The sequence below is a fragment of the Sebastes fasciatus genome, chromosome 16 (assembly GCF_043250625.1).
Source record: "Sebastes fasciatus isolate fSebFas1 chromosome 16, fSebFas1.pri, whole genome shotgun sequence".
In the NCBI taxonomy this organism is placed as follows: Eukaryota; Metazoa; Chordata; class Actinopteri; order Perciformes; family Sebastidae; genus Sebastes; species Sebastes fasciatus.
In genome coordinates this window covers 5,245,721-5,273,545 of record NC_133810.1, presented here as the reverse complement: position 1 = coordinate 5,273,545, position 27,825 = coordinate 5,245,721, and the positions used below count along the sequence as shown (strand labels likewise).

Below are 27,825 nucleotides of genomic sequence, written 5' to 3'. Positions count from 1 at the left end.
TGACGGCGTTACAGTTTTAAGATGAGAATACATTTTTTAAATAAGCAAAATGATGACAGAGAACAGATATTTAAAGCAGAGCTGCAAGGATTAATCGATAAGTTGTGAACTATTACATTAATCGCCAGCTATTTCCATATCAATTAATTGGTTTGAGTCATTTTTTAAGAAAAGAATTCTCTGATTTCCTAGTTTCTTTCCTCCTCTATGACAGTAAACTGAATATCTTTGAGTTGTGGACAAAACAAGACATTTGAAGACGTCATCTTGGGCTTCTGACATTTTCTAGACTGAAGAACTAATTGATTAATCAAGAAAATAATCAACAGATTAATCAACAATGAAAATAACCATTAGTTGCAGCCCTACGATTTACCTTTGCCCAAGTCATTTACACATACTGAATAGAGCCTGAATGCATCATAATGTAACTCAATGAAACCTCCGTTCAGCGTTGCCAGATGTACGATAATCATCATATTTGTATGGTATTTTTGCCCTCTGTACAAAGTACGATCAATAATGCAAAAGGTGCCGTTATGTAGATAATTTGAGCATTTTGATGCTTACAATTAGTAGTTGGTTTTAGTCTGCACTGTCTCATTTTAATTAAATCCGGATTGCAAAATATGGATTCAGTGTCTGTGTTCACGCATCAAAAGATTAATCGATAATGAAAATAATGAGTTGCAGCCCTACTTTAAAAAGGTAACTTATTCCAATCGGAAGGAGCCAGAATCCCCAAAAAATGTCCAACTTCTTACGCTACAGAGGGGACAATAAAGAGGATCTGATCAGAGCGTCTTACTTAATAATTTGACTTATAAGAAACGTCAATAAGGGTAAAGTTAATACATTTAAAAAATAAATTGATTCCAGTGAAATGACATCATCTAGGCAACCTCCTGAGTTTGTGCAATGGTGTGTTAAAAAAAAGTATAAATATAATAGAATATTTTAACTTCTTTAGTGCCAGTGGTGTTTGTCTCTCTATATATATATATATATATATATATATATATATATATATATATATATCATCAAAACGATATAAAATGTTGTCATATATTTTTCTATATTGTTTCTGTTGCGATATAGGCTTGGCCTTTATATATTTATTTATTTTTCTATAATTTCATTTAAAACTGTTTTGTTAATTACTTTAACCAAGTAGTTTTGTTGCCTAAACCTAACCAAATCGATCTTTTCCTAAACTTAACCAAGTAGTTTTGGTGCCTAAACCTAACCAAGTAGTTTTGTTGCCTAAACCTAACCAAATCGATCTTTTCCTAAACTTAACCAAGTAGTTTTGTTGCCTAAACCTAACCAAATCGATCTTTTCCTAAACTTAACTAAGTAGTTTTGGTGCCTAAACCTAACCAAGTAGTTTTGTTGCCTAAACCTAACCAAATCGATCTTTTCCTAAACTTAACCAAGTAGTTTTGGTGCCTAAACCTAACCAAGTAGTTTTGTTGCCTAAACCTAACCAAATCGATATTTTCCTAAACTTAACCAAGTAGTTTTGGTGCCTAAACCTAACCAAGTAGTTTTGTTGCCTAAACCTAACCAAATCGATCTTTTCCTAAACTTAACTAAGTAGTTTTGGTGCCTAAACCTAACCAAGTAGTTTTGTTGCCTAAACCTAACCAAATCAATCTTTTCCTAAACTTAACCAAGTAGTTTTGGTGCCTAAACCTAACCAAATAGTTTTGTTGCCTAAACCTAACCAAGTCGATCTATTCCTAAACTTAACTAAGTAGTTTTGTTGCCAAAGCCTAACCAAGTCAATCTATTCCTAAACCTAACTAAGTAGTTTTGTTGCCTAAACCTAACCAAGACGATCTATTCCTAAACCTAACCGAGTCGTTTTCGTAGGAAAACAAGAAAAATACGTTGTTGAAAGCGTCACGGAAAAAAAGGGAAATTCGTGTCTATGTACACGAATCAAATAGATCAAATTTCATGACTATTGCCATGAGACTGTTTTGAAATTACCTAAAACGGGGGAGAAGATTTTGGCCATGTCGCCCAACACTATAATTGTGGTCACCTGATGGTACTATGTGGTATTTATATCTGCAACAGTAATTATAATGTACCTGCAACTGTCAACACTGAATTTACAGTAACCTTACAGGGGGGAAAAAAACACACCAAAAAGTACCACAACATTCCTGCAGGGGCTTGCATGCACTTTTATCTGAGACGTGTGTGTGTGTGTGTGTACGTGTGTGCGTGTGTGTGTGAGTGAGTGTGTGTCCATCTACCCAAAATGACCAATCAGAACAGCAGCTACCTCTGCAGCTGCAGAAATTTGGCACCATCACTTTGCTATGCAACACAATTATGATCCTGAAAGCCAACTGGAGGAGGAGGAGGAGGAGGAATCACTCACCAGAGGAAAGCACCACCACACAGATGAGGAGGAGAGCCCATCTGCAGTCCCGGACACCTGACATGGTAGAAATCCCAGCAGGAGGATGTTAAATCCCAGTTGTCCCAGTAGCAGTAGCAGTCGATGGTGGATAAATAAACCGATCTGCAGGTGTTCGCCTCCACACGATGCTGCTCTTCTTCCTGATGGGTCTTAACTTGGATGATGCGCAAAAGATCTGGATCTGAGCGTCTTCAGAAAGATATGATGTGTCCAGCTACAGTCCAGTGGTTTATTCCCACATGGGAGAATAAAAGTTATCCTGCTCCAAATGGCACAACTGGGTGGAGGAAAAGAGATGAGAGAATCCAAGTCCTTGTGCACAATAAATGTCCCCAAAAATCATAAATCAATGCACATCAGATGAGCTCTGGATAAGCTGAATCGTGCGTGCCAAAAAAAAAAGAAGGGTTATTCTAGTGTAGATAACAAGCAGAGGAGAAAAAAGAGAAATGTCTGTGTGGTTTCTCCAGTTAAGAATTCATGTATTCTTATTATTTATATATATATATTAAAAAAAAAAATTGAAATTTTTCTCTTCTCTTCTTTTTATTATTACTTCATGACTTATTTGTCTTGTTTTTCTCTACAATTTGAATTTTATGTCTCCATGATTGAGGATCAGTCAGGTCCTTTTGTGGCCAGCTGTGTGTATGTTGCCGTCAGGTTATGATTGATTGATGTGTAGTTTCCTTGTATAGTGACTGTTCTATTGATTATTGACAATTAATAATAAAAAAGACCTTTGAAAAAGAAAGAATTCATGCATTAAATTCCTTGCGTAATTGGTGGAAACCGTGATGGAGAGGAGAAAGGTTCAGCTCTCACTGACTTCTCCAGTTTCATTTAAAATCCAAAAAGAAGAAGATGAAGAAGACATTCTGAGGAGGAAAACGGTGGATTTTCACCATTAAAACAAGCCAGAAAGGTCCTGGTTAGCTGCGACAAACAGCAACCCAAATAAAAAGCAGCTTGTCCTATAATAAAAAGGTTTTCCCGGGAGTTCACCTACCGCAGCAGAGCATCATCAGAGAGACGCACCAGATGATCCAGCAGCTACTTTTCTTGTTCCTCTTCACTTTGTGCTGTTTTAATGAGCCAGGAGGCTGCAGCCGGAGAAGAGGAGCATCGTCGGTGCCGGTTACCGAGTCCGAAACACCGCCAAGTAGGACGAACTCTCCGGTGTTTTGGTGGTTTTTAATCCCAGTTAGTTATCCGCTTTGTGCAGCACCTGTCTGTCTGTCAGTCTGTCACGCAGCTCCTCATTCAGACGCTGTCTCTCTGTGTGTCTCTGTGTCTCTCTGCCTGTCTCTGGTCCGCTTTTTAACTCCGATACAAACTCAACGTGTTCACCTCAAAATGTACAGAAGAGGAGCTCGAGCTCGGTAAAGTCGCTACAATGTAACAGCCCATATCCGGTCGTATGTTTCAAAGTAAAATACATCCGCAGCTTGTATACATTTGTCTTTATTTTGAGTAGCCTAATGTGTAGCCTATTGCATAAAATAGTATAATTTCTTATTAATACCATTATGGCTATAATGCAATAATTATTATAATATTATAATAATTAATTATAATTATTATAATTATTGTAATTATAATTATTATTACCATTATTATTATTTTGCCATTTTTTCTTCTTTTCTTTTTTATCTTTTTTTATTATTATTATTCTCCTCACATAAAAATATAGCTTTTTGCATTTACATAATTATGATTATCATGTTACAGCATGTTCTTTGTCTTATTCAGTGATATTGTATGATGCATTGATTTTGTATTTTGGAGACTAACGTGCTAGTATAAATATGTTTATGTTGTTATTATTATTATTATTATTATTGCTGTTTTATTATTTTTATTATTATTTTTATTTTTTTTATTTTTTTATTTTATTCTCCTCACATAAAAAATATTGTTTTGGATTGACATGATTACGTTACGGCATGGTTTTTGTCTTATTCATTGATATCGTATGATGCAAGGATTTTGTATCTTGGAGAACAAAGTACATGTATGGCTTAATTGAGTCAATAAATAAAAAGTAAAACATTTAAATAAAAAAAGTATTTCAGTTGCAAAATCAGAGCCGTTTACAAAAGACTTCCATAAATGCTGAACACATATCTTAACATATAGAGGATTACAAGAAAAGATAATGCAATGATAATATTAAAACCAGACTAAAGTTAGATAGTATTGAATAACACTGAGATTATTTTCAAGATGGATTTCTAACAATCCTCAATTTATGTGATCACTGACGGCATTGATTTTTATAAAGACTCACTCATTGAACCTATTACAAAATTATTTGAAAGTAATGTATTATTGTGCATGCATTTTATTGCTCCAGACTTCTGGAATTACTTTAGTCTAAATAGGTAAGTAGGTAGGTAGGTAGATACAAATAATTAAAAATTATATATATATATATATATATATATATGTAAATCCAAAAAGCAATATTTTTTATGTGAGGAGAAAAAAAAGAAGTAAAGAAAAAATATATAAAAGAAATATATAAAAATAATTTAAAAAATAACAATAATAATAATGTAAAATAATGACAGTCATCATCACCACTATTATAGCAATAATTGTAATAATACGAAATAATTATATTTTATGCAACAGGCTACATTGCACTCCTACTTTTAGATGATAAAGTTTGCATGCTTTTATTTTCAAAGGCTATGCAGCTAACTTCCGGTCTTGACCATATTAGGTGATGTGAACTTGATGTAACTCAAACTGGGCATCACAGACAAAAATTCATCACGTGAGTCAGTGGCTTTACCCTCCTCCTCCTCCTCCTCCTCTTCCTCATCAGAGAGGAAAATATCCTACTGGAGAGGAGCTTGCAGAGTCATGGCTTCACTTTGGGTTGGTTGGGAGCCAATAAGTCTGTGTTTCAGTGACAGCTTCAGGACTTTTATTTTTAGGCATTAGAGCTTTCTCTCAGTTGACCTGACAAACACAGGTGACACTTATAGCATTAACACTGTGGCTGTGTTCCACTCAGGTGTGCAGGTTACCTTGTGTTGTGGCTCACTGGTGCACCCAAATGGAAAAGAGCTAAAATAATAAATGTTATTGGTCAGATTTATGCCATCAGAAGGGTCTATTATAGGTTAATTATCTACCATAAAGCCCTTTTCAGACATGGAATACATAATGCTGCTGGCTTAAGTAAAAGGTGTCCATTGTGTAAATATTCCATAATTAATTTTTTTCATACATTAACAAAATGATATGAAGGAAGAAGAGTTGTTAGCGGTCTCACAGGCTGCATCACTGATGGGTTTTTAAATGTATTTTTGCAGTTCATCATTAATCAGAGAGCAAATTGTGTTCCCTATTTTATAATGTCTGACAGTGGCAGTACGTCAAGTTTGGACTTGTTTAATTTAATCTTTTTTCTGTATAGTCAGACTTCCATCTGTGCAGTTGGCGTGAATGAAAATTGTAAATATAGGTCAGTGAGTGATTGTCGAATTATTAATGCAGTTGTACACATTCGTTGAATCTCTCTTTATAAGAATCATTTTTATAGACTGATCTGACGTGAGGAGAATCTCAAAAATGCTAAATCTTACCAAGTATTTGTCTAAATATAGTCAAAATATCTAATAACAGTTAATATAAGACACAATCGCATAACAAGTAACATTTCAGTGAGATATAGGGACTTGTTTTTAGATAATGCATCTTGAATATCTAGTTAGGTGAAAACTTTTGAGCATTAAAGGCTTATTGTGACACACAGCTATAGAGAAATATAGCTCCAAATGAGTTTTCCAAGCTAATTTCAAGATGTCTTTTTATCTATAGAGGTCTAAATATTACATATTATTTCAAGAAATTGTCACTTGTTTCATTGGCAGATTTTTTTTACTTATTATAAGCAACTTCATTCGGGTTTTTTTTTACATATTTTTGAAGTGGCCTTTAACTTGAACTTGGAAGTGTTGCAGAAATGTAACAGGTTTGATTTAGTAAAGCTGTCAGCATGGTGCTGTGATGTGAAAAAAAACTGTCTGCGTTTTGCAGCACGTGTTGTTTTCCATGTGCTTCCTCGTTCTTCTCCTCTCTTTAAATATGTTGGAATATGTTCTGATTGGTTTGGAAGAAGATGGGCGCCGTTGTGTCAGGGGTACCATGGACCAACGAGCCAAGCGTCAACAAGGATTAGATCTTTTTCACAGCAGACATTTTTACTTAGAGCAAGAAAAGCACAGCTGTAATTAAAACCGTTAAAAGGTGGCTTTGTTCCAATTAAAGGGCAGGTCCATCTGGGTCCTTTTCCGAAGCAAAAAGCAGCGTCGTAGGTTATCACAGTTAGCTAATCAATAGGGTAATGAATAATGTGAACACTCACACTAGCTGTCTCAATGTTTAGAAATAATGTGAATGTTTGGATTTGACTACATAAGGAACACCACTGGGAAGCTACAGAATGATATAAAACACCAAAACAATTATGAATAAAATAATGGACCTGCTGTCATGTCAAAATGTCTGCTGTGAAAAAGGTCTGTATAAAGGTCAGCATAGTCGTGAACTGCAATATTTCAAATTCCAAGAGCTGGGTCCACCGTGCGTCAAGCTGCAGTACTTAATTGTGGAGGTTTGTGAGGGTCATTGAGAGTTTGCGGAGCCCAGCGTAAAAACGATGCAGTGACTTGGACTCTAGTTCGGACATGAGAACAACTCATATACATAACAAGGTATATCTACATGTCTGAAAGGGACTTCAATTTGGCATGTTTCAAAGTTATAAATAAAAACTAAATCTTTAGGAGATGTTTCTGATGAGGTGACTGTTTGATGTCGGGCACAAAGAGCTGGTCGTGATAACTCTTAACCTTCTTTTTGTGGTCGGCTAGTTAACAATCAAGATGCAGAGCTTATTGTCTTTTCTTGCAGGAAGACGCTAACTAACAGGCAGTCCCATCGTGCTCCGAGAACTCAACAAAAGCAGCTTTCTCCGCTTTAGCAGCTAATCTATCAGGACCACTTATGCAAATCAAGTTCACTTGCAATTTTCCAGTTAGAACACCTGAGCGTCAGCGCAGCAGCAGGCAGCCAGGTGAGCGAGCAGACTGCGGTTCCCCACTGTATAGCAGCCAGTAGCCGGGAGAAGACGGGCTGCCGAGGGGCCTCGCTGACATGACTGTTAATGGTTCCTTAATGCATTTGACTTTGTAATTTATCTTTTTATCCTCTGACATTTGGAAAAGACTTATTGTCAAATGGAGAACTTATTTCTTCAAACTCTTGTGCCTCGGAAGACATAAGAGTCTCTCCTGGTGATAAATTAGGACGTGTCTCGTCTGGGAATTTTATACTGAAACAATGGAGGCTATTCATTTAAATCAAACCTCCCCCTGTTGTTACACCTTTCCATTGTCACTTCTCAAATTGAATGCATCCATTTTCATGTGCTAACAAATTCTCCTGCCAAGCGTCTACCACATTTCCATGTGAGAAATGATTTGGTACATCAGATTTTGTCCCTTTTGACGCAGCCTAATGGTTTAACATCACATCTTGTTACTGAGTACTTCTCGGTATTACTGAAGGCTGTCGTTTGATGCTGTGCTAGCTGTCGCATTGTCATTTTGGCAACATTTTCTATGCAGCTGTTTGACACATCTTTGTCTTTCTGTTGTCGACCACATAACTGTTTGATGTTCTGAATCTTGAATAAAAATGTATCCATGCAAAAGTGTTCTTATCCCAGTTTGTCTGAATCTTATTCTTCCAGAATCCATTTCTTGGATGAGATTTATTTGGATTTGAACATCTTATTACGTCTCTTTTTAGTACCTTTTCTTGTAGTGTGTATTGTAATTTCGCAGACAAATGGTTTCTCTTCACACACAAATCTTTCTTTCTTCTTTTCTTTGGGACTAATATCAAAAGCATGGTGTTGTATGCTTTATAAAAAACACCTAGATTGTCCCCAAAACTGCTCAGGTACATATTGTGTCGTTCCAACACTCCCATATGACACATAATGTCTCCTCGGTTTCCTTTATACTCGTTAAGATGTTGTAATTTTACTGAAAAACATTTTCTCATACACATAAGCACACACACAAACCACAATATGAACATGTAGCTGGACAATCAAGGGATTTATGGAGAGTCGTGCCAGTCACTGGTGCTCTTTTCTCTTACTGATATAGAGGATAATGGGCTGCTAAGATGGTGTGAGTCACTCACCAGTATGCAGTACATTCATGCGAGGTAATTTGCTCAGCATGCAGTGAGATCTCTGATCTTGAGATTCCTCAGAAAGCAAGAGGCAACGTTGTCTGACAAGGACCATAACTGTACCAGTCAATAAGTTGTGCAATACCGTGACAAAAAAAATTATCTTTTTTTCCCCACTACTAGCCATCAGAATAATTCATAACATCTGTGCTTTTCTCACTGGTTTGCTGTGATGTCGTGTATTTCAATGCTCCAATCAGGATTTAGTAATATATTGAAATATCTCAACAACTGTTGCAGTCAAGACCACCTAAACCGAGACCGAGTCATGACCGAGACAAGAGTGTATCAAGACCGAGACTTTGTGGGGTTGAGACCAAGTCAGGTCTCAAAACCGAGGACTAGGACGAACCCGAGTCATGACCAAAACCAGACCATTGTGAGTCTGAGTCTTGAGACCAAGACCGACCTCACTATACACTATTATGCATTGCCATAAAAGTTTGTATATACACTCATGGTGCCCAGAGGATGAACCATAATGATGATGATCCCCTGACATTTCTTCTATTTTTCATATATGCTGTGAAATATCTCAACACCATAGACTGTATATAAGAAGTGGCTCACCGTGACGTCACCCATTTGGTTTGTGGACTACGGTTTTGAAGCCTGGAGTTCGGCATTTTGGCCATCGCCATCTTGACCACCTCGACCTACGTCATCCCTGCAGCGCTCTATTAACATTTAGCTCAGAGCGGCGCTGTGCCTAAGTACAGCCTCCAAACTTTCCCTTTGATTTTTGCTGACTTAGTTATGAATATTTAATGTTATAGAGAAATTATTAAGATTTGAAAACAAGTTTAACAACGCAAAAAACTTTATACAAATGTGTTTCTCATTACAAACTCTTGACAAACACATTTGGCTCAGTTCCACCACCGACTAAAACCACCACACTGGTCATTTGATTGCGGCTGTGTACTGCAGTCAGTCTGCAGCAATGTGTTGAGGGGAGGTTTCAGGGAGGTAAAACGCACGACTTAATTTATGTGCAGTCTAGGCAATGACTACATGCTTTAAGGCACATAAAAGTAGTGTTCAGTTTTAAATGCTGCAGATGCTCCGGCAACATAATTGCCTGCAACCACGCTTTTACTGTATAATCAAAAACCTAATGATGTGAGAACTAAATACTTTTCTGAATTTATTACTTCTCAGTAGGAGAGCTCTGCTTGTGTTCGTTTTGATGTATTATGTCTGTCTTTACTAGTATGCAAGTAGTGTTCAGGTACATCTATCCTTTTAGAGTGAAGAGTGAAATGTGTGAAAACAGCACCATCCCAGTCTGCATCCTTTCTTAAGACTGATGAGATCCACCTAAACTACACTGACACAACAGTGTGCAGCCAATGACCCGACGTCCACACTGTGAGCAATTAAAATGTTCTAGTCACCAGTTCTATTAATTTCCAATAGAGCTGAGTTGCCATAGTCAATGTGTGGACTCTCATTAGGCATGATGTCAGGAAAGAGTCAGGCACCACAGGTTTTTTTTTTCCTCCTCTTTGTGGATTTCTTTGCTTCCCTGATGATGTGATTTAGTTTTGTCAATACATGTTCTGCCTGCTAAGTGTGAAATGGATGAGAAATAGATTACTGCCATTCAAACCTTCCCAGGTCTCTGGAACTTTAATCTTGAAAAAAATTCCCATGTATTTCATACCATAAAATGAAAATGCACAAAGTTCCCACAAGGACTGTGAGCTACAGTGTCCATGTATTTAGGTGCTAAAGTTGAAATTACTTTCATTTGGAGAACAACATATGGAAGAATATCAATCCACTTTTTTGCTTGCAGCATCTGCATCCTCCAATGAAAATAAAGGCTTCGCTTTGCACAATGGTTTGATGAAAGAAGTGGATGTTCATCTCCTCCCGCCTTGACTATTGCAACTCACTCCTCTATGGCATCAGCAACACCTCCATAAATAAATTACGACTGGTCCAGAATGCAGCTGCCCGACTCCTCACCCACACCAAATCATGGCATCACATCACCCCAGTCCTGAAAGACCTTCACTGGCTCCCCGTCTCCCACCGGATCTCCTACAAAATCCTGACCCTCAACTACAAAGCCCTCCACCAACTTGCACCCCCCTATCTCTCTGAACTCCTCTCCCCCTACCAACCTCAACGGTCCCTCAGATCCACCTCGGCTGGTTTACTCTCCACCCCCACGTCCAAACTCCGCAGCTTTGGGGACAGAGCATTCTCCAGGGCAGCTCCCAAGCTCTGGAACTCACTCCCCAATCTCATCAGAGACTCCGATTCCCTCACCACATTCCAGTCCCGCCTCAAAACACATCTTTTCTCATCTGCTTACCCGTAGCCCCCTCCTTCCCCCTACCCATCAGTCCATGTGTATGTATGTGATTGTGCCTGTGTATGTCGCTTTTTGTCGTTCGTCTCCTGTCTGTCTGTCTCACACCGTTTTCCCCCCGACTATGTTAAAGCGTCTTTGAGATTAATATAAAGCGCTATATAAATCCAATATATATTATTATTATTATGTATAACAAGAACTGGATTCCACGTTGGATGCGGGGTCCCGTTCATTCCTATGAAAGTTGCTCTGTGGCACATGAAGCACATGTTAACTAGTCAAACATGGATTCAGCTCACTAGTGGGTTTGTCATCAGGTGGTCACAAACATGCAACCACTTGCCAACACTATTGATTTAACACAGTGATAATATGTTGTTTTTCTGAATTGTTGCACTGCCCCCAAGTGGCCAAAAACTGTGGTCTCCTTATCCTCTTTTACGTCACGTTACCACCACTAACTAATAATAAATCTCACTCTGCTTTAAGCAGCATGGTGTATCACAGCGCTCCTTGTATTGGTACCATGAAAGGTGTTTTTTTTGGCTGGTGCTGCTAGAACACCAGATACAAACTACTGTATACAGGGACCTGCCTATCAGTGGTCAAAAACATCCTTTCATTATTTTTAAAGGCACTTTTGAGGATGCAAACTGCCTCCTATGACTCATATATATGCAGGTTCCTCTTTACATATTTCGCAGACATCGCTAACCTCTTGAGAGACCTACTGGCGAGGAAGAATGAGTAGACATGTGTAAGTGCACAGCAGGAATCTTTCCAGACAATTAAAAGCATAGCTGGAGCCCTGAAGAGATCAGTATGGGGCTAAAACGAAAGTTTCAGCAGATTCAGTCCCCTATGGGCAACGAGCAGCAGGGAGATGGCCCATAGAAACCTGTTGCACACTTATTGAGAAGCTCGTCTGAGACTGAACAAAAGATGAAAACAAGAGCAGCTAAATCAGCTTATGCCACACCACAGTCATGTTTCTGCCTTTGAAAGCAGAAAAGAAACAGAGAATAGAGAATTTCCTATCAGAACTAGCCAAATGCTATGTGACTTTACTTAGATATTATTATAAAGAACATGAACTACACGTTTCCTTTGTGCTTTACATCAGTTTCTGGCTCAACTTTGCCCACTTCGACATGTTTTTCTCTTGTCATAGCATCACTTGCCCATCTGTATGCTCTTTGAAAAATACAAAGCTAAAAGGAAACGTAAATATATACATTGTTTATGAGAGAAATGCAATCACTTGAGGCCTCAACAATCGCAGGAAAAAAAGAACAACTGCAGTCACTTTGCAAGTCAGATGAAAGTGCAATCACTCTGTGAGAACATCAGTAGCTACAGTCCATCATCACGGCACAGATTTTCAAAACAACATGTTTTGATACCGTTTGCCACTTTCGTATTTATGTCATGTTTAATGTTGAGCTCAAATCTTTGTTCTCAAAAAAAGGCAACAGTAGAAAACCTAGCGAGACAGGTCTTTGAATGGGTTTTCCGCCGGATGAGGTCGATGTTCGTCTTCTGCTGCAGATTTTATTATTTAACTGTGTAAAAAAAGAAAAATCAGAAATGAACTATTACTATTATACCTGGGGCAGAATAGCTAGTAATGATATAAAAACAACCTTTTCTCTAATTCTAACAACTTTCTTTTTCACAAAATGAGACATTGAAAGTGAAAAACACAGAGGAGAGTGAGTAGAGAAGCTCTGTGTGTTGCTGCCAGTGTATATCTATATATACTGTATATACTGTATGTGTATATTGCTGCTGACCTACGCTGTTATTAATTGCTGCCTACCTTGTGAACAAAAATAAATTTGGCAATGTTAGACACTTCACTCTTTTCAATATTCATATGTATTTTGTGTGTATATACTCCATCTATCTACAGCTGGACGGCAGACTCCAGATCAGCTCTGATTGGTTGTTTTCCTCCGGTCTGTGAAATCCTGCAGATGCCGTTAGGAGCACCGGAGGACACCGACGCACATGATTTTTTTCAGATTACCTGTCTCATGTTCTACTCTCAGGATATACTAGTGACCGTTTTATAAAATAACTTTTTTTAAATCATATTCGCTCCAATCTCGCCTACTGCTGCTTTAATATTGACCGTGTTACGTGTCCAAATTGCACCAAATTCAACACTGCACGTCCTTGGTTCCTCAGCAATACACTCGCCAAGTGTGATCCGATGGACGGTCAGGACATACGTACTCACATACAGACAGAGACAGATTCCTTGGTTTAAGTATATTGACATATAACTGTACATTAATAAACACTTAAAAGTGTCATGTACGACTACAGTATGGTGTGTTATGAACCATTTATTAAATGTTTTATAGTTGGGGGTATTAACACGTTTGTTATTGCATTGAGGAACACTTTAGTTAAATTTGTATGAGACCATTTCTGCTTTAAAATGAGTTGATCCAGCTTTTAAAAAGTGACTTTCCTGCTCCTGGTATTCATCAAGTTTTCTCCTCAAATACTAAAGTAGTTTTGACATTGTTTTGGGGGTGATGAGAGGTTTCTATACGTCTACATCTCAGCAGCCTTGCTTGTGTGAGTGAAAGCACTGTGTTTATTGTTCCCACATGAAACAGATAAATTCAACATTAGTTCTGCTTCACATTTTTCCGCTGGTCATCCACACCCACACGCTGCCGTCTGCGGCACAGTTTGAGAACCGCGGCCACGCCACGGCTCCTTTGAAGGAGGCCTCATGAAAGGAGGGAGATTTTGTAATTCTGGAGAGTTAAAAGACAAACTGCTGGAGACTGAACACAAAGGATATGCAGGTGTTTCAAAGTGTAGAAGCCCGAGCACAGCGTGCAGTCTGCTGGAGGATTGACTGCTGGCAATTGACGGACTTGTAGCGCAGTGTGAAATTTGTGTAAAACAGGCAGTTTCTCCCCCAGAGCTGCTTGTGTCATTACGACCTTTGAGATCGTGGCAAGCGAAGGGGCTGACATGTTTATTTAATACTTCATATGTGGATTCATTTGCTCATAACTTCAAGATAGGAGAAGCCTTTCACACATCCACGAAGCATGCTTTCGAAGGGTTAAAATCTATATCTGTTGCACATATTATTCCAGAGGTGCTAGACACAGATAATGGCCCAGTCTTTTGTCATCTAGGACTTTCAGCATGTAATGAGCGGCCCTACTACCCGGTCATGCAATAAACTTCTCAGCCGCTAATTTAGATTTTAATTGACCATCTTTAACACATTTTTTCTCGGCAGCGCTAGATGATATTACGGTTCTTTATTTAATCCGGCTAAAAACGTAATGTCAACAGCTGTCTGCGGTTCAGTGAGCAGATTTGTGCTATTAAAGGAGATTGTGGAAAGACACAACATAAATGAAAAGAGTCGTAAACTTGTTTTTCATTTGCGCATGAAGGAATTACTGACAATTTAATGTTGCACTTCAGGCCGCCCGAGAAAATATGTTTGTGATCTTATTGCTGAGAGTAGCAATAATGGCGGAGCTTTATTAAAGGCCACTTATCAAGTGGTGAATCCGATGTTTGGTCACTCTACAGGAGCAAAATGAAAAGTTCTGGATGTTCTCCACGGAGACGGACGCTAAGCTATGGATGCACACAATGTACATCACGGATATCCCTTAAAACACATCTCATCTTCTCTAATTTTGCAAACTTAAAGACCTCCGTTAACCAAAAAAACACTGGGATATTTTCACAACCACATGAACATCTGGAATGAAGCTAAGTGGTGAGTGAGAGTGGTGTGAAAATGGTCGACGAACGCCGCTTTGTTTCGTGTAAGTATCGTAACAACGGCTTGTATATCCGTCGTCCTTGGTCTTCCTGTTTCCCTTTTTGGATGACGAATACAGACTACTGCCGCCTGCTAGTGTGGAGAGTTATTTCGTCTCACGCAGGCGCAGGACGTACGTGGTTATTCGCTGTCGGCTGTAGTCTTTCCGGTGTGTTCAAATGCAACTTGTTGGCAGAGACAAAGTTGACGTGAGGCGACTCAACAGTCGGCCTTCATCGCCACTAATTCTTTGATGTTATTATGATTGATGTAATTTATACTTGGATAAATGACAGTATTGTTCGGAAACATTACTGCGATAATGGCCTGTGGATATCCAGGCAGGTGGTGCGGTTCATAACTGATGATAGAACTTTAGTTTAATTCTTCAGAACATCTCTGTGCAATAAATAGTGTCTTCAGAGCATGAAGATGAACATTAGCCACCACTTTCCTCTTGTTCTATACAACTAACCCTGTGATCACACCCTGAGTTAAATCTGGTCTTTGTAACGTTCACATAATATGAACTTTACAAGCCTTAAACAGCCTCCAGTGCCACTGAAATTGCCTCTTGTTTACTCTAAAGATGCTTCCGTATTTGTACAAATTTACATTTCATCTCAGCACACTTTACATAATCATTTTTGAAATGTACCATATTTATATAAAATGCTTCATTTGAATTTCTATTTCTTGTATTTGTTTGGTGTCACATCCACTTTCACTCCACCTGTATTCACTGCTGAGTTAAGACTTTAAAGAGAGGCTTATCTTTAGTAGAGATTGTACAGCAGGACCTTCTGGACACTGTATCACATCGGAGGCTGTCTTTCTGTACTCTAAAATAGGATTATCACTTAAAAAGAGGTTATGAGTGCTACAGACTTTAATTTAAACAAAGCTCAGACATTTTAAAAAGTGTTTAGATAATACAATATGCCAATAGTGGGGGTCCCAGGATTTAGGGCTGCAGCAGAGACACCCAACCATCCTGAACAAACACCCCGCTATCACACCATCACCTTTATATTGGAGCATTGACATTACTATATTTCAGCAGACGAATAACAACCAGCTCCTTTTGTCTTTTTGGGGACCCTTTATAAACCAAACAACTAATCAATTAATGGAGAAAATGATCTCGGCATTCATCGTGCAAACGGGCTGACCAAGGAGTTCCACTGTGCCAAAAGTCTTACAAAGGGAAGAAAATTAATAAAGATGTAGCACTCTAAATGATTCGATGTAGCTACAGAACCTAAAGTAAAATACATTTGACGCTAGGCTGGGGATCAAAAGAGCGTTCTGTTGTAGAAATGTACCTATAAACACACAAAGAGATGATTTACCCAGTGACAGAAGAACTCTCTCTGAGTAACAGAAGTCATTCACTATTAATGCTCCCAACGAAGCTCACACCTCGTATCAAGGTTGGTTGCTATTATGGCCTGAGGTTCTCCTAACCTATAGGATTATGGCACATGTTGGAAACTCACCAGTGTATAACACAATTATAGAAGGTCATTGTATGTCTTAACCTTTAGTAACTCACTATTTAACCCTTTAACCTGGCTACAGGTGAATATCCACTCATACATAAACATCATGGAATCAAAAGTCCAACACCTGACCAATACATGCAATCTGCCAGGAGTTATAGCCTGGAGGCAGGAAAGCATGAATGATGACTCAAAATGACTTCTTACTTTTACATTTCTCAGACTTCTAGTTGGTAAACTGGAGACGATTTGGGGTTATTCAACACTGAAATGGATCTGAAAGGCAGTTCAGGGTCTTCATGTTTGATGAATAAATAAAACAGTGAATGTGACCAACACATAATGTCGCCAACAGAGAAGAATAGCTGACCTGTGGATGTGATCACTGAAAACATATCTGAGAATATATCTATAAAAAATAAAATATGTAACAGAGAACGCTCTTTTTTATCAGATAAGAACACGTGAGTACCACATTTATATACCAGATGTACTGTTGGCAGGTCGATGCTTTAAGAAGCAAGCAGAACATTTGAGGTACAAATTGAGCTCTGGACAGTCAAAATAATTCCTTCAGTCTTGTAAACTATTATGAGATTTTTGCAGCTGGTCCAGCTTCAGACTGTCTTGCAGAGTTAGGAACAATGACATCATTATTGTGTGTCTTGAATGACACCTTTTTTTATGAACACGTTTTATTGTACAACAAGGTTAGCTGTAACTACAGCGTGTTATTCCGAGGTGAAACTGCTGGTGCGTATCATTACACACAGAAAACATGGCGACAGGGATTTTAGTATCTCCGAAAAATTAAAAACAGATTCATATATTCAGCATCCAAAGGCATGAATATACAGAACCAAAAAGATGAATAAAAACCACATGTTGACTGCTGTATATTCACGCCTTCCCAGACTCTGTGCCATTTCAAAGGGGTTGAGGGGTGCAGCTTTAAGTGCGCATTATTGACATCTTTTTTTACAACAGTCTCTGATCATATAATTAACAAATTGTTGACAAGGGAGGACAGGTACTTAGCAACTGGGCATTTCAGCATGTAATGTTTGGCTTAATAGAAAATGACCTGGCAAAGGGCCAGACCAAACTACTTGGTTAGGTTTAGGAAAAGATTGTGGATTGGGTTAAAATAACTATGTTTGTTACATAACTTACGTAGGTGGCGTTAGTTAAGTATGAAAGTTACACAACATAAGTATGGTCAAATAAGTCAACGTTAACTTTTAATCACAAGGTAGCCACGCCCTAAAGCATCCCCTGCTTTATGGTCTATTTGACTCAAAATGGGACCATAATTTACTAAATAATAGTATAGATGATATTTGCAGGCGGGAAAACGTAGTTGTTTGAGCCCACATTTTTAACCTTATTGCTTGAATAATGCATTGAAGGTTTGGAAGTTGAAGGAGTGCAGAAGTGTCCCTCATTGTGTGTATGGAGTCTCAATACAAAACGGTGATATTTGTCCCCACTGTCAGAGCCCAGTTCTGCCGATAATACTAGTTTGTAAAACTTCCTATTGGCGCCGTTTAATTGGCCAAATCGGTCAACAATGTAGAATAAAAATGTGATCAATGAGTCACTGAGAAACTGTACAGCCATAACTAAACTTCTTTACATATTGCATGTGCAGCCCATGCAAACATGACGGATCGAACTGTGACTGTCTGAAGAGTGAACACGGTGTTAGAGCCGTATTGTTGTGTCATATTGTTTGTTAGAAAGTATCTCTTTCATTGCTTTGCCAATAAAATACACTCTGCATCTCATAGTTAAACTTAACAATCCCATTAAGCTGTCAGCCTTCCCGTGCCCATGCCTGGTTGACTTTACGTCTGAACATTTTCTTCAAAGCCGACTGTTCTCTTTCTGAAGTTTGTTTTGGTGTCTCACTAAAAAGGTATGCTCTCTCAGAGTTATCCTCAGAAGCCTCTAAGTCATTATGCCAGCCAGCACTTAAGCATGAGACGATACTCACTGGCACAGAGTACTGTGTGCGTACGGCTACCTCCTGTTGAACACACAGAGACACAGGTGTCCGACTATGAACTTAACCAAGCCACAAAGTCAACTGCACAGATAAATGTCCTTTCTGGCAAAAGAAAACAAAAAAAGGAAGAATCTGTGACCCTGAATCAGCGGTGTTTCAGTAGTGGTTTGCATTGCAGCTTGCACCTTATAAGGAGATTTGTCAAGTAATTAATACTCTTATCAACATGGGAGTGGGCAAATATGCTGCTTTATGCAAATGTATGTATATATTCATTATTGGAAATCAATTAACAACACAAAACAATGACAGATATTGTCCAGAAACCCTCACAGGTACTGCATTTAGTATAAAACAATATGCTCAAATCGTAACATGGCAAACTGCAGCCCAACAGGCAACAACAGCTGTCAGTGTGTCAGTGTGCTGACTTGACTATGACTTGCCCCAAACTGCATGTGATTATCATAAAGTAGGCATGTCTGTAAAGGGGAGACTCGTGGGTACCCATAGAACCCATTTACATTCACATATCTTGAGGTCAGAGGTCAAGGGACTCCTTTGAAAATGGCCATGCCAGTTTTTCCTCGGCAAAAAAAAGTTTGGAGCATTATTTAGCCTCCTTCGCAACAGACTAGTATGATATGGCTGGTACCAATGGATTCCTTAGGTTTCCTAGTTTCATATGATACCAGTATCTTCACTCTAGCTTTAAAACTGAGCCCGCTACAACCTAAAAATCAAGAGTTGCGTTAATGCATTAAAGAAATTAGTTAAATTTAATTTATAGAAAGTATTCAGTATATGGCAGACAGTAAACCTGCGCCAAGATTCTGTCGGTGCGGTTGCACTATTTGAGGCATTGAGGATATTTCAGGCTCCAGTTTTACATTTAAGAGTCTCCGTCACAGCGTGACACAGCACAGTCTGTCACACAAGGATCCGAGTGTGGCTCCCGCGGAGTTGTTCAGGTGCGACGTGGAGTTGGCTGCATTCAGCAACAAGCTGAGGAGATGAGATGGATACAATCTTTTCTTGATTGATGATGCCGACAACAGCTGTTGGCAAGTTGGCCTGTCAGATGCTCTGGAGGGAGGCACTCAGGATTTTCCTGAGGGGCGTCAGATGTTGGATGAATAAGACAACGCCCTGACAATTCGTCACGCCGGTAGACACGAAGGACATATTTTCACACTTGTTGGAGATTCTGAGGTTTGCATTTTGTGTACAAATACACAGTCCTGCTAGATCTGAGCTAGCCTGCTGCAGGTCAACCTGTTTGTCTCAAAGGTCAATGGTTAGTGGCCAACATATTTCTGTCCTGAGGGACCAGGACGTTCCATTGGGATTAGATGTGCTGGCACATGAGTGGCCACAGGTTCTGTTCTGAGCAGCTCTTTTACATTAACAAGAGTGAGGGAGAGGACTTTTCATTGATACTGATAGCCCCAATGTGGGCAAGGAGCCATTGGTTAATGGAGATTGTTCTGCTCCTCTGGAGCCAGCCGTGGCCCTTTCTGCTGCACCAGGACCCGGCTCCCTGAGAGGAGATATTTCATTAATTCATCCTCCACTGGAACGCCTCGCCTTATAAGCCTGGCTCGTGAAAGGTTTAGTTTGAATGCAATGGGGCTCATTCATGTCATTGAAGTGCGTGAACCATGACCACATGCAGGTTTTTGAACCGCGGTGTGGAAAATTAGAGGTTATTTCACTGCTCTGTGACAGCAGTTCTCATTTCCTCTAGGAAATGTTGGATAAGGAAGAATCTTTTTCCACCTTTCAGATCCAGACACACAGGTCAAACCCATGCCGGTATCTTCATTTCCTGACCTGCAGGTTTGACGCTGCCCACTTGTGGTGATCAAGCACCTACTACCAGGGGTGACAACGTGATTTAACTCCCCAAAGAGAGAACGGAAAGAGTGCATGTGTGTCCGAGGTAGAGGGCAAGAAAAGGACATGACTTTATTGAAGTGTATGGAGCTACACTGCAGAGTCTCTGTTAATGATGACAGCCAGAGATTAACATGTGACAGCAGCTATGTGTGAATGGGTTCATCTTGTGGGAGGGTCCTCTTCCCGGTGCTGGCTGGTCATTGGCGGGCGCAATTCCTCTGCGGTGGTGCGCCGTGACCAGCTCTAGTGTTACGTGTCCACCGGGGCATTTTTTGGATGTGAGGGGTTGTGCAGCTTCCCAGCATTGAACGCTTGATGGGTTGCCACGAGGCACCTGACTGGACAAACGCTTTCACTCGTGGGCCATCTGCTCCCGGCTTTCAATCCATCCGACATGGCAGCTCGTTTGGAATTTTTTTTCTCTTATATTATGAAATTATGTGTTTCTGAAAACATTTGAGGCAAAAAATAAGCCTGTTGAATCTGTCTTCATTTTAGATCGACAACAGTTAGTTTAAACGTTTTTCATGAGTTTCCAGAAGCGGCGAGTCGCGCTGGACGTCCCTTATTTGCTTAAAGTAGCCTTGACCTCAACTTTATGCAAATGAGAAGCCGCCAACGTGACGATGCGTCTCTCAAAAAGCAACACTACAAGAATGCATTGCAAGGCTGCTTACATAGACAAGCACGGAAGCACGAGAGGACACATACTGTGGACCCTGTCCTGCAGTCTACGGCGATGTCCTCAACCCACTCAACCCCTCTTGAAATGATGAACCCCGTCTTGTTTACCGTTCTATTGTTTGTGGGTGTGACTTTATTGCCGTGTCACCATTCATTATCATACAACCAATGTGTTGATGATTAAATTGTTTACTAGAGCACAAAGTTCTTCATTGATCTAGCCTTTTAATTTTGCTCTCACGTTGATGCATTTAACTTTAAAATGTACAGAAGTTGTATCCCGGGGGGAGCACGGCCCCCAGACCTCACTATAGGGTCTGAGGTGGATCACCTGAACATCCTTTTGATGTAAAGCAAGGAGAAAGTGGGGTGATGTACAGAATCAATCTCTTTAACGAGGTAAGTGAGTGGTTCTGACATCGTGAGTGATGACATCATGGCTGGAGAAATGACAAAGAGGCTTCTTCCAAGAGAGTGTTCTGTTTAATAACTATAAGTTCTCGTATGATCGCGGTGCAGCAGGCAGCATGCCAGGCATCCCTACGTCCTCCACCGTCATAGCACTGCTGTACACAAGACAGACAGAACATACATGCTCTGTCAAACGGGCTGTTTGTACAGTGAAAGCTCCTATCAGGCAGACAGGAGGTCTGTATCACCAAATACTTTCTGAACTTGGCGTGCACAAATAGGCAAAGCTCCAAGCACTCGTCCTCAATTTCTTTTCTCCACATTCCTCACATTCCTGCTTCCATCACCGCGCTGAACTGCACTTAATCACGCCTGTGTTGACAGCGATGGAGGCGGCATGGAAAGAGATCGGAGAAGTGCGGCTCAAACAAAGATCAAGTTCTGAACAATGTCCATAGATTAAACCCCATACAGCATTTTGGAAAGCAACTCTCACATGTGGTATTAAAGACACATACCTGCACCTGTTTTATCTGTACATGCAGTACTTCATCCTCTGCAGCCTGTCTATCGATCGCTTGTGCTGTACCAAGGACTACTGCTGCTTTAACATTCAAGATAGCTACTCAAGTACATACGACTTGACTTTTCCTTTGTGGCGGGCGTGATTCATCATTATTCAAATGTCCCACCGTACGCAATGTATCACAATATCTGCAGTATATTAGCATGGAAACGTGAATTACATAACAACTAGTACCAACTACTAGTTATCACATGAGGGATAACGTAAAGCGAGCCAGTCATCGTTGTGAAAGAAACCCTGATAGGGCGATGCAGGACCCTAAGGCAAAGCCCTGAAACGGTTTATTCCGCAACTTTGACCCGCTCATTGTACATTATCCCGCTTAGTACACGGCTACTTACTTAAGAAATCAATAATTTGTCACAAAAATGGTCCTCCAGAGTCAGAGACCAGAACTGTGTCTATGACAACGGTCTGTTATACATAGAAGCGGTCTGCTATAAAGAAATAACAGAGTGCCGTAATTGATCAATCAGAATTGAGTATTCAGCAAAGCCGTGTAATATGTGTGGTTCTTATTTGTTTACATTTTGTATGTTGGAGCGGGAAGTATTTTTGTTCATTACTTATCCTGCCATATCCTACGCTAACATTTCCATCCTGATTTAGCTGATTTACCGCATCGTAGCTATAGACTTTATATAAAAAGTGGACATACAGTAGTCACTGTGACGTCACCCACTGGTTTGTCGACTGACGTTTTGAAGCCTGAAGTTCAGCATTTTGCTCGTCGCCGTCTTGGTTTTTGGCCGTTGCCATTTGGGGTTTTTTTGCAACCAGAAGTGATACGAGTTGATGGAGCTAAGTACAACCAAACGCGACCAAAATGTTAATATGTCGCACTGTAAATCAAATGAGAAGTAGGCTCATTTTCTCATAGACTTCTATACAATCAGACTTCTTTTTGCAACCAGAAGAGTCGCCCCTGGCTGTAGGGTAAATGGGAAATGTATTTTTGAAATATTTGTTTAATTAAACCTTTAAACCTTGAAACATTTCACACACACAATGTTTCAGCTGCCTTCATCATCTTGCATTAGATCAGTTCCATGTTTGGTAGAGTTTGCCTGTGACACATACAACACATTGACAGTGTGAATGTTAAAGAGAAAAGAGAGAGTGAGCTCTTTATTGCCATTATCCAAGAGCATTAAAACTTAACACACTCCCTCCTGTTTACAGGGGTCAATCTGTCTGACACCATTTTAACTGCAGGACTTTCAAATGTTCTACCTTGGGTAGATGAAGACCTTGCAAAGTGATAAATCAAAGCCATGCTCTCAAAGTTGAATTATTTGACTCACTGGTTTGGAACCCATTATTGGCTGCATGTGGCTATTCCTCAGTTTTATTGTTTATTAGGTGTGAAAATATTGTGCCCTGGTTATATTGCAAAAGCAGAACTGAACAATGTTAGTTTTATATTGCAACATATGGGCACACATTATTATTACATTTGTCATTTTGAGACAACTTGGTGCGGACTTGGCCATTGATTATGTGTCAGTTTAAGGGTTAATGCGCAAATCCCACATGGGCTCTAATTTAAACAATGTCCAAACTGGTGTCAGAGCTGTCAAGTCATATTATATTTTCTGTGAACTTAATGAACACCCTCAAAGTATAATATTCTCCCAGGAAATTATATAAAGATTAGAAAGCAGTTTATTTCAATCTTTAGTATTTCATGTAATCCATGTTGCATCAGTTGTGCTGGGTGTTGTGGACAGAATGCAATTCACTTGAGCCTGCTTTATATATATTTAGGTCACAGATTTTGGTTTTGATGAGTAAAGAGTCAGCTTAGTTGTGGCCAGGAAAACTGCAGCTTCTTACGCTGAAGTATATATATATTTTTTTGTCTGAATATGGGTTTTAAATATGATTTAAGCAACCAGCCTGAAGCTTTAGACAGACATATTTTGATTTATAAAAGGAGTGTTATCTGTGTCATACTCATTCATCTCCAGTTGAGGGCAGCAAAACTACTGGGAGGGCAATGATCTCCTTCAAATAAAGAAGCAGAGAAAGAAGTGGAGGATGGACAATGAAGATGTTGTAACAGAAGAAGAATGCAACCCCTATGGTGCACCATGTGAGCCACTGATTTAGAGATGAGGAGGGGGTGTGTGCTCTAAGCTTTTACAAGCAGTAGCCATCCTCTGCACACCGTCATCACTAAACAGAGGAGCTGGTTTAGCGGCAGGCTGCTGCTCTCCAAGTGCTCCACAGAAAAGACTCAGGAAATCCTTTGTCCCCCGAGCCATCAAACTGTACAACACCTCTCTAGGGAGGAGGGGGACAAAGGAGGACGGTCTGCAGGACAGATACTAATGCACTATACTCACTTTTAACAGTCTCCTCTGTACTATATTCACTTTAACAGGCTCTTCTGCCTTATACTCACTTTTTAACAGTCTCTTCTGCACTATATTCACTTGTTAATAGTCGTGTAACACAGCTGTTACCCTGCACTATATTCAGTTTTAACAGTCTTCTTCATCTCCTTGTATTTTTATATCTGGTATATTTTTTTGTACTTTGCATTACTAACTTTTTACTGCCTTTTTACTAACATGTTTTGCACTATGGAACTATGATGCTGGAAACTTGAATTTCGCTCGGGATCAATAAAGTTACTATCTATCTATCTATCTATCTAAAGCTGTATCATTGAACTTTGTCTGTTGATTCCTTAAATACATTTCTGCAGAATGGAGGAAACAAGTATGCAGATATATTATTAGTTGAAACAAATCATTAAATATTGAATGAATGAATGAAAGACTTTATTTCGAACATAAAAATAAATAAAAACAGATACAAAATAATAACAAACAAAACAAGAGTAATAGTGTCCGAAAAGGAGTAGGTAGAAGTAAAACTTAGATTTCCCTATACCCCTTTCTCACTTCTCCTCTAATAACTCATATATCATAGAATGATAATATAATATAATATATAAACTATCCCAGATTTATTTACATCCCGAATTAAATATATGAGCAGCATCCCAGGTTTATTTACAACCCACATATCCATCCGGAGTTAAAAAGTAGATATAAACCAATTATCACAACTCTTCCTCAACCATATACCTCCCAAAATATATTTTTTGTATATCTTTTTAAAGTGATTTATATTTGTGCTCCGCTTCAACCCATCACCTAACTAAATATTATTTTTTATAACTGTGTAAACATACAATTAAATTCTAACTAATCAATACAGAATTGGCAAGCTGCTACAGAAAAAGAAAAGAAAAAAAACCAAACAAACAGGAAGAAGAAAAATAACAACAAACAACAAAAAATCATTTAAATAAAAACTTCTGCGGCCCCCTTATATAATTAGTTTTATGTGAAACAAATCATTAAATATTCTTTTTTTTTTACTGTGTAAACATACAATTAAATTCTAAAATCACTAACACTTAACTTCTCATAGGTGCATCCTTTGTTTATATGGTGCTTCGGGGCATTTATGCGTTTGACAGCCTAAAAATACTGCTGCTGGTTTACAAAGCACTAAATGGTTTAGGGCCAAAATACATTTCTGATCTTCTGCTATGTTCTGAACCATCCAGACCTCTCAGGTCATCTGGATCAGGTCTGCTTAGTGTCCCCAGAGTCACAACTAAACATGCAGAAGCAGCGTTCAGTTTTTATGAACCAAATATTTGGAACAAGCTCCCAGAAACCTGCAGGACCAACTCCAACTCTGAGTTCTTTTAAATCAAAGCTTCAAACTTTCCTGTTTGCTGCTGCTGCCTTTTATTAAATCAGATAATGATCTTATACTTCACTTGAGCTTTTACTCTTGTGTGTTATACTCTATTTTAGCTTCTATCCTAGCTTTTATTTTTAGCTTGTTTTTATTTTCTAATCTTTAATGTTTTTATAACTGTTTTAATTATGTCTTAATGTTCTTTTGCACTTTTTTTCGCAATGTTCTTGAATGTTTATGTGAAGCACTTTGAATTGCCCTGTTGCTGAAATGTGATATACAAATAAAACTGCCTTGCCTTGCCTGAATTTTAAATCACTAACACCTAACTTCCCAATAGGTGCATCCTTTGTTTCTATGGTTTCTTTCATGGCATTTATGCGTTTGACAGCCTAAAAAAAAAAAAGTTCCCATCTATGGTTGGTTCCCACAAACGTGTCTTGAATTTCTATTTTTTTCCCGTTGGTCCCTGAAGGCAACGCTGCTGTCTGTCACTAAACTAGCTATATTACCAGAATAAAGTCACAACTTTACGAGAAAAAAAGTCGTAATATTATGAGAATAAAGTCGTTATATTATGAGAATAAAGTCGTTATATTATGAGAATAAAGTCGTAATAATATGAGAATAAAGTCGTAATATTATGAGAATAAAGTCGTAATATGAGAATAAAGTTGTAATATAACAAGAATAAAGTCATAACTTTACGAGAAAAAAAGTCGTAATATGAGAATAAAGTCGTAATATTATGAGAATAAAGTCGTAATATGAGAATAAAGTTGTAATATAACAAGAATAAAGTCACAACTTTACGAGAAAAAGTCGTAATATTATGAGAATAAAGTCGTAATATGAGAATAAAGTTGTAATATAACGAGAATAAAGTCATAACTTTACGAGAAAAAAAGTCGTAATATTATGAGAATAAAGTCGTAATATGAGAATAAAGTTGTAATATAACGAGAATAAAGTTATAACTTTACGAGAAAAAAAGTCACAACTTTACGAGAAAAAAAGTCGTAATATGAGAATAAAGTCGCAACTTTACAAGAAAAAAAGGTCGTAATATGAGAATAAAGTCATATCTTTATGAGAAAAAAAGAAAATAACTTTTAAATTACTACTACTGTACTACTATACATATATATATATATACTAATATTATGACTTTATTCTCATAATATTACGATTTTCTTTCTCGTAATATTATGATTTATTCTCCACGTTTGACAACCTAAAAAAAAAAAAGTTCCCATCTATGTTTGGTTCCCACAAACGTGCCCTGAATGTCTATTTTTCCCGGTGGTCCCTGAAGGCAGCGCTGCTGTCTGTCACTAAACTAGCTAACGTTATCCTGCTAAAGCTGCTCTGAATCAGCTCCAGCTTTTGTCAACAACATGCATTTAAATGTAAACTACGGCTGTCTACCGCTTAATCTCTCCTCCTTAGCTTCTTCTAAAGCTTGTTAACAACATTCACCATGGGATCGTTTAACGAGCCGAGCTAGCAGACCGTTGTATTCCGTCGTTTAACAACCAGATAGCTCACCAAGAAAAAAAGTCGTAATATTACCAGAATAAAGTCACAACTTTACGAGAGAAAAAAAGTAATATTACCAGAATAGAGTCACAACTTTACGAGAGAAAAAAAGTCGTAATATGAGAATAAAGTCACAACTTTACGAGAGAAAAAAAGTAATATTACCAGAATAAAGTCACAACTTTACGAGAGAAAAAAAGTAATATTACCAGAATAGAGTCACAACTTTACGAGAGAAAAAAAGTCGTAATATGAGAATAAAGTCGTAACTTTACGAGAAATAAAGTCGTATTATTATGAGAATAAAGTCGTAACTTTATGAGAAATAAAGTCGTATTATTATGAGAATAAAGTCATAACTTTATGAGAAATAAAGTCGTATTATTATGAGAATAAAGTCGTAGTATTATGAGAATAAAGTCGTAACTACGAGAAATAAAGTCGTAACTTTACGAGAAAAAAAGTTGTAATATGAGAATAAAGTCGTAACTTTACGAGAAAAAAGTCGTAATATTACCAGAATATTGTCATAACTTAACGAGAATAAAGTCACAACTTTACGAGGAAAAAGTTGTGATATAACGAGAATAAAATCCCAACTTTACGAGAAA

The 27,825-nt window shown here is 38.5% G+C and overlaps 1 protein-coding gene and 1 long non-coding RNA gene across 4 annotated transcripts in view; one reads left to right on the top strand and one right to left on the bottom strand.

Annotated features, from left to right (window-relative positions):
- Positions 1 to 27,825, top strand: part of LOC141752250 (uncharacterized) — a 423,479-nt gene that overhangs the window by 124,464 nt on the left and 271,190 nt on the right. The gene's annotated exons all lie outside the window — the stretch shown is intronic.
- The window catches only part of tmem132e (transmembrane protein 132E), a 451,229-nt gene that overhangs the window by 404,270 nt on the left and 19,134 nt on the right, over positions 1 to 27,825 (bottom strand). The window contains exons 1-2 of one of the 3 annotated variants that reach the window (XM_074609983.1): positions 3,447 to 3,812; positions 2,396 to 3,315 (exon numbers count right to left, since the gene is read on the bottom strand). The exons of 1 other annotated variant lie outside the window; for it this stretch is intronic. In XM_074609983.1, the coding sequence (XP_074466084.1) occupies positions 2,396 to 2,459 (64 nt within the window). In that variant the 5' untranslated portion in view covers positions 2,460 to 3,315; positions 3,447 to 3,812. Of the gene's footprint in view, positions 1 to 2,395; positions 3,813 to 27,825 lie in introns of those variants that run through there. One more of the 3 variants, XM_074609982.1, reaches the window with a different exon arrangement.